Source organism: Asparagus officinalis, chromosome 7 (assembly GCF_001876935.1).
Source record: "Asparagus officinalis chromosome 7, Aspof.V1, whole genome shotgun sequence".
In the NCBI taxonomy this organism is placed as follows: domain Eukaryota; kingdom Viridiplantae; phylum Streptophyta; class Magnoliopsida; order Asparagales; family Asparagaceae; genus Asparagus; species Asparagus officinalis.
Genome location: NC_033800.1, coordinates 4,388,951 through 4,396,873, shown reverse-complemented (window position 1 = coordinate 4,396,873; position 7,923 = coordinate 4,388,951). Strand labels below are relative to the sequence as shown.

The window sequence follows — 7,923 nt, the reverse complement described above, 5'->3', positions numbered from 1 at the left end:
GTTTAGCACCGACATTATCCACAGCACAGGATGAGTGGGGAGACCGTAAACCCAAACAATTGGCCCTAGACCCTACCAAAGCGCACATCACCGTCTTCAAAATTTGCTGTAGCCAGCTTAACCTTACTTTAAGATTTAGATTTAGATTAAAAAAAAAACTGAGACAGCTAGGCTTAATCTTTGGGGTCATTAGCAAACTCATCAAACATAGAATCCAATAACTTATTACTAGCACAAGGCCAGTTGTCAATGCCTCTCAAAGAGCCATAGCTTTTTCCATCGAAGCTCATGCGAAAGGAAACATCCAAATCTATACTACAATTTTAATTTGAAAGAAAGATTTGGATTATGCAACCATCTAACAAATAATCAAAGAAGTCTTAATGTTGCAAATAACAAATACTGGTGTACAAGGTTTAATTATTGAATACAAGCTAACTGTACATATTTGAACACAATAAGCTGCAAATTTATCCTCCAAGTGGAATGAAGGTACCAGCATAACTTCAATGAAATACGATTCTGAGAAAATCGAAATCTCAGAAACAAGTAACATTTTTGAGATAATTAATCAATAGAGAAGTTCTTTCTCGAGCAGAACTACACTGTGAAGCTCGTAAGTTTCGCTTTACCGAAATTGCTGTCACAAACAGAAATTTCTACTGTTTTGGATTCTTTCCAGGAAACGGGGAAGACAGGAAGAGCAAAAACAGCACATACCTCACTCAGCGGTTTAATTACCATACTGCCAGGGGTTGAACTCAATGGATTCAATGTTCACTTCCTCTGTAGAGTTCAAGCTATCAATGTTTGCCCTGTGTTCGGTGTATTTGCCATTATACTCGTAGACCTCTAGGTCACCCCAAGGTGTGGGTGTGATTTCGTCGGACATATTGAACCATCTTGGTGTAAATTGGTGCCCCTTTGCCTCTCTGCTTCTTTTTTCTTCTCTTTGTCGTTCCTCCAAACTGAAATTAGTAAAAACTATCCAATAAGTAAAACCATGGATATCCAAATTGAGTGAAAAAAATTTCTAAATCATTTTTGTCCACTATAGTTTATGATCATGTTATTTTAGCAATGGGCGAATCAGTATCTATGATTTACGTAAATGGCAGTACTATCCACTCACTTGCTCTTTTCTGCTCCAGCTTTCGACAAGTCACCTTTCTCAAGTGCATATCTATCAGGCCTTAATCGGGAATCTGATGCCAATAATTTCTTGGGTGCTGTATCAAAGCTGTTTATTTTATGGGCAAAGTATGTGTACTGGAATTTATCATTCTCAGGCGTGGCCACAACTCTCCAAACCTATTACAGATCAGCAAAAGAACAAATATTCTATCAATGCACATCAAGTTGCTCAAGTGAAATACAACCAGCTGATATGTAATCTAACTTGTATACTATAGTGTCCATACAGTAACATTATCTTATTATCCATTTAAGCTGTATCTGTTTGACGAGGACAATAAATAACCATGGGAAGTAGAAAAAATGAAAGCGATGAATACATGGAGAGCTTCAGTTGAGCTTAATAAAGAATATAGCTCAAGTTCAAGATTTCAAGCACTAACAGGATTCAAGTAGTAGAACATGTGTACCGATGACATCTAATCATTCATGGCAAAATGAAGGAAATATAATTCAAAATTTCAGGATTTTTATCATAACACTGAATGTAAATAATTTCAGCTAATAGAATAATAGATAAATATGTCATGACAAGAGTTTATAGCGGGTTTAACAGAATAGATTTCAACTGAAAAGTTTCATATCTTTCCATTGAGTACCACTTCATCATCTCCCTTTTCTCATATTTTTCCCAAGTTTCCGAATCCTCAGCTCACTACTCACTCCAACATCTCACCTTTGACCTCGATATACATGAGTCCTGACCCCGGCAAGATGGTGAGGGCTTGAGATTTTAGAGAAAAAGATGAGAATTTGGATGATGAGATAACATCAGCGAGACGCATGTCAATAATTGATTAGTTGGAGACATAGATGGTTACTAGAGGTGCATAACTATCCCTTTTTCCTAGATTAGAAATAAAACTATTGCAACCAATATATTTGTGTGAACATTAATTATCCAAGGCCTATGCATAACACATTGCTAAATTTAATTACGTAGTACTCAGAATTTCTACCGGTCCAGTCTTACTTGCCTCTGATTTTTTCTGTGCGCTGTTACAGGTCTAATTGTCTAGAAGCATTCAAGAATTGCTTCTGTTTATCTATCCATCTACTCCTCTCTTACATTGGTAGGAAAACAGTATACACTAAAAGACAATTAATCTATCGGTGGAAGCACTAATTTTGATTCGGTTTCTTCACAAAGCAAACCTTGCATCGCTTTTGATGATCCATATAAATATTACTAATCAATGTCGTGCAATTTCCTTTCAAGGCACCTTTGGCGAGGAATGGAACCAGACTAATAGACTTCTACAAATTGTCCTGTAAGCTAACTAGTTAAGTATCTCTTTTCCAAAACAGATATGTGTGTTTTGATGAACCAGAATCACTATGCATGGACAACTCTAACGAAATTCTCAGAACCATTCTTCTATTTTGAAAAAAAAGGTGACCTAAGCAAGGTGGTGTATTGTGTTTGGAGCTGTTCTCCGAGTACTAGAGCAGTTAGCATTTGACACATATAGAAGAAGTATATATCTTCTAAACACGAAGAAAAAAAATGCAAAAGATAGAAAACAGCCCCTAGACTACTTGAATGAAATGTAGTAGTCGGCAAGAGGAGCAATAAAGTAAATAGTAGAAACTAGAGCATAATGCAGGATAGAGGGATGTCAATTATGATTAAGCAAAAGAAAACAAATGATGCATCTTTAATTGGTATAAAAAATTATCTAGCAAAAGAAATCCACATAAAAATAAGAAACAAACCTCTTTTAGTGCTGTGCCAGGAAGGGGCTCTCCTTCCTTGTCACATGGTTGGCAGCTCATGGATTCATTCCATTTCCCTGTCATCAGTATTTTAGGTTCTTCTCCCGCATCATATACATATCCATCCACTTCATATCTTCCAGCACTGCACACACAGATAGCTTGCAGTAAGAAACATCACACAGTCCTAAAAAGAAAGCAAGAGAACTCAAAGGGATCCTCAAAGCAACAATCATGAAAAAGATTAATGAATACTTCCACTTGGTGTTCAATCCTTGTATGCAATATTATTTCATTAGAAACAAGAAAAAAATCACACATAAATCAAGAAAGAGGAGCAACGAGAACAAGAGTAATGCATCTAGTCTCCTGACAATTTCTTGTTCAAAGCACTGTTAATAATAGTAGTGCGAGTTGCTAGCAAATTTGGTGCACAATAAACTTGACAGCCTATTTAGTGGCAGAAAATCAAAGAAAAACTTAGAAACAATCTCTTACCCGAACCAGCCACATGGTTGAAAATATAACACAACTTTATCCCCAGTTGTTAAGTTTGTCATGATCATCTCCCCTGGCGAGTCAACCCAGGTGCGTCCAAATATCAGGTTGTTAACTTTGGTTGGAGGAGGCACCAAGTCCAAGACAACACCAGACTTTTTAAGGGTAACCCTTGTCCTGCACGAAAGTACTGACATAGCATGAGCATAGTTTTGTTGCATTTATGACAAGGTTTGGGACAAGCAGCTCACCTTCCCACAGGATAAACTTCTACTGAATTCCCCAAGAACTTAGTTTTTAGTTTGGAAGTGACATCATAAGTAAAATGCTCATTCTCTGCATGGCCCGCGCTCATTGGAGGATGATGACTAACCTGAAATGACAAGAAAATAAAGATTGACATTCTAACACATCCTGTATAGTACTAAGGAATATAATGTGCTGGACATGATACTCTAAAACAATATCATGATAAAGGAAATAACAGAAAGGAGCATCTCAGAGTTCCAAGAAATTAACCTGCTCCGCAATGAATGTAATTCCATTGTGATTAACCATCTCATAAGTTTCCCCAAGGATAGGATTGAATGGCTTCCATGTTCTTTGGTAAGCATAATACACAGATATTGCCCATGAAGCTGCATTTATTATCACAAATACCAGTAAACGAACAAATTTCTTAATGCGCAAACATAAAGAGAAGATGATAAAAATTACTTACAAGCATAGACCAATTGCATGTAGGGGTCCTCACATTCGTCTGCCAGGTCTAACAAGTGGCAATATTCCATTAACTGTGATAGAAATTACAGCGAGAGAAACATTATATTATGTTTGACCAGCTACATGCTGTGCAGATAAACCCTTGGAAGAATATAGGAGGAAGATGTAATTTTCAATTCAGCATCTAAAGATAGAAGCTGAAGAGCACAAATACATTTGGTGAGTAAATGCAGTATCAATAAGCTACATGTTAGCAAGAGGGAAAAGAAGATTCTATCATGGTACTTGTGCTGTCAGATTTATCTTATCATAGCGTTAATACTGCCAGTTTTATCAAAATGTGTATGTAAGACATAATGACCATTTACAATATCATCACTGCATATACCACAAACCTCAGCCATTTTCTGAAGCATTGTCATTGGCTCAAAAATGATGACAGGAAGAGTAACCATTGATGTCACATCTGATCCAATATACTTCTGCATCATCTTCCAATAACCATCTCGTTCCTGTAATGATTAGAAAATGTCATGTAATCAGCATAGACTAATAGAAAACAATTTAAAAATATACAATAAGGGAGCAAGCTTGAGTTTGAATTTTGATATATAAAAAAGAAATAGCATATAATTTTCCATAAGAATCACATAGAGGTGCATTTAGATTATGAAGAACAAGCTGGACTATTCAATTTAAAGAATAAAACTCAACAAGACGGTTATGTTTTCTTACTGTGAACTGCCAATATAACTAATCAGATACATATATTGTTTGTTATAAATTGTGTGGAATATGCAATATGTTGCTAACTTCAAGGATCACAGTGATCAAACTTAGAACATTGTATCAGCAGGACAGAGAATTTAGATTAACCTGTGCAATTTTTCTTATTTGGATGATTGATCAAGGCCAACAGAGAAGTTGACATTTAAAGACCATATCGGACGACAATGATTTATGCACTTGACCTCAAAATTTCAGATGGAGGTTTTCCTGCTATTTGTCAGTTGACTTTTTGTTGTTGCTAGCATCAATGTTTTGCTTGTTTGGATAGGAAGCCACACGTCTTGTCTCTGGTTTTCCGAAGAGAGTGATTCCAACTAATTTCGTCCCAACAAATTAACAATTTGTACTTTGCTTGAATGCATGCATGCAAAATAGCCATTGTAGTTAACATGAATCCCAAGTAAATATATAAAAAACCCAAAACTAAAATACAAATTTATCCACAATAAGGTCAACCTTTATGGGATAGGCAACAAAAGTACATGTTATGTGTCACAAAACGGACTCTATAGTATAGCTATTGGCCATGCCATATAAATGTCTCAAAGTCGAGACTGCAGATCATTACCTATTAAAGAACAAGAGATTATTAAATTACTATTGAAAAAGAACTGCAGCATTTCCTTCAGATCAATATATTCTATCCTGCAGCTTACATCCATGTTTCACAAAGGCACCTCCTCTTTTACTTGATTATATAAAAGAGATAAGAAATGACAACTCACCTCCAATTGGTATAATCACAATCCTTTTCGTCTTTCCTTTTCATTCCTCAATTAGAGAAGCTCTAGCTTCCAACAGTTGACGTATATGCCATTTTTCATCTCACTTTCGTCCTATGAGATGTGAAGATGTATCCCCTGGCCCTAGCACTTATCACATGCCTTGCCATATAAATTGATTCTGCATCATTTTCGTTGATTGTTTCCACATAATTCTTAGATAATGATCACACAAAAACCTACATAACGAGGCCTATGATACCCAGTTAATTAAACTTCACCCTATACACTAAACAACCCACTCCCTAATTGTGCACAAATTTTTACATCATATGGTATTCACTCTATAACAAAAAAGCAGACATTCAACGCAAGTCTCGAAGGCATCTGACAGCAACATTATCATTAAAAGACATTTCAAAATATTCCAACTTATTCATTCCATTTCATAGATCATGTGTCCTTGTTACTTTACATAGCATATCCACAAGAACAGAATTCAAAGTAATAGACTTTCAACCAAAAAACCTGAATAATTTATATAAGTTCAGCATAAGTTGCAAATAATTACAAACAAGAAGAAATTTATTTAGTACAAGAATTTTTGACAAGTATAATGCACATGAGACCTAAGAATATCTTAATATATCAATTACTACTGTTTTTAACAAATCATAAAATATTACACGCAAAAATATATATATAAATATATATGATGCCACCTGATACTTATTAAGCATTAATCATTGATGGTACTGTTCTGATAAAATTCATGTTTTAATATCTGTTGTTAATTCATGGTTTCTAATTACATCTTCCTCAAATAGTTGTGCACTTGTGCAAATGCACTCTCCCATTACATGGTAGTATAGAAGTATTGACCTACAAGAAGCGCTACAGAATCCCTATTTCAATTCATCCAAGATAATAAGTCATTTATGAATGTGTTTATAAGGGTGAGAGTGAAAAGAGACAGCACCTCCTGCTTCCATCTTCCCCTCTGAGCTTCAGCCTCTGCATCTTCTGTGCCTCCCTCTGGATTAATTACTTCCAGTCCTTCATAACCCAGTAACCTGAAAAGAAGTGTAACTAAAGTAAGTTTCCGTAACATACAGTTACATATGCGAGCATACAGAAAATTGATGTCGATTAGGTTTAAGTTTAAGGAACCAAGTCTTGACATCGATTGGAAATCATGTCAAATACACTAACATAAAATTATATAGAAGACTTGGAATCATTGTTCTCTCATCCATGAAGTTCTTACAATTTCTACAATGAGAAACCGACATTCATTTTCCAATAAACACCTAATATGTTTTAAGAGGGGGGAAAAACTTAAATGTGCGAAGGCCTTAACGGGTATAAAATGATATTGCACCAGTCAACCTATGTACTGATTTTGCTCCTTTTTAAGTTTTGATGGCTATGTCCCTTTTCTCCGGTCAATTGTTCATATGGAAGAAATCAACACAATCATAATATTCAAGAAAAGGTCTAAACAAACTCTTACCCAATCTATTTAACCTTTGTCTTCATTGGTTCGCTATTTCTTATTATTTTCCATTGCTTCTGATTTTAAGTTGGTGAAAATAATCCCGCACTTCTTCATGCGAAATACAGAAGGCGGATCATAACAACTACATACAAGATAACGAAAAAGCGCATAAATTTGCAACTAAGAATCCTCCGCTGCTCTCCGCCTGCTGATCCCTTGATCCCATCTTCGAAACCCTAACTCGATTGGATCGTTTCCCGTGATTGGGTTTCTTGAAAACCCTAAGAGCTAGGGTTTCGCCTTTTCTACTACTGAGATGGGTACAGTAAAAAATATCAAAGAAGAGGGAAAAGGGCGGAGTTTATCGGAGAGCTCCGCGCTCACGGCGTTGGGAGTAAAATTGATACCGATTACGTTTAAAAGGGTAAATTTACAGAAAAAGAAATCATTTTATACAGAATTTTTTTTTTTGTATATTATTGGATAGGACAAATTTTTAAAAAAGACATTTTTTTAATATTAATAAGCAAAATCGACTGCTTACAATTTTATTCAGCAAAATCGACCGCACGGGACTGCTAGTCCCGTGCAGTTCTCCCAAAACCCCAAAACCCCAATGACCTCCTCTCCCCCTCGGCGCATTGGCATTGAGGCGAGCTTCTAGTTCATCCATTTAGTGATTTGAGATCAGTTCTTTTCCACTCCCTTTTCAACCCTCAGACAGAGATCCAAGTTGAGAAGTCTCACGATCACGAAATGCTCGGTCGCTTTCGCCGCTTCCCT

General features: G+C 36.0%; 1 protein-coding gene across 1 annotated transcript; it reads right to left on the bottom strand.

The window, feature by feature from the left end:
* On the bottom strand, positions 364 to 6,825 carry LOC109846593 (oxysterol-binding protein-related protein 3C-like). Its single transcript, XM_020415840.1, has 9 exons — positions 6,622 to 6,825; positions 4,527 to 4,643; positions 4,130 to 4,202; positions 3,928 to 4,046; positions 3,660 to 3,781; positions 3,409 to 3,585; positions 2,911 to 3,055; positions 1,133 to 1,311; positions 364 to 968 (listed from the first exon to the last, which is right to left on the bottom strand). The coding sequence occupies exons 1-9, from the start codon at positions 6,823 to 6,825 to the stop codon at positions 734 to 736; spliced, it is 1,371 nt and encodes a 456-aa protein (XP_020271429.1). The 3' UTR covers positions 364 to 733.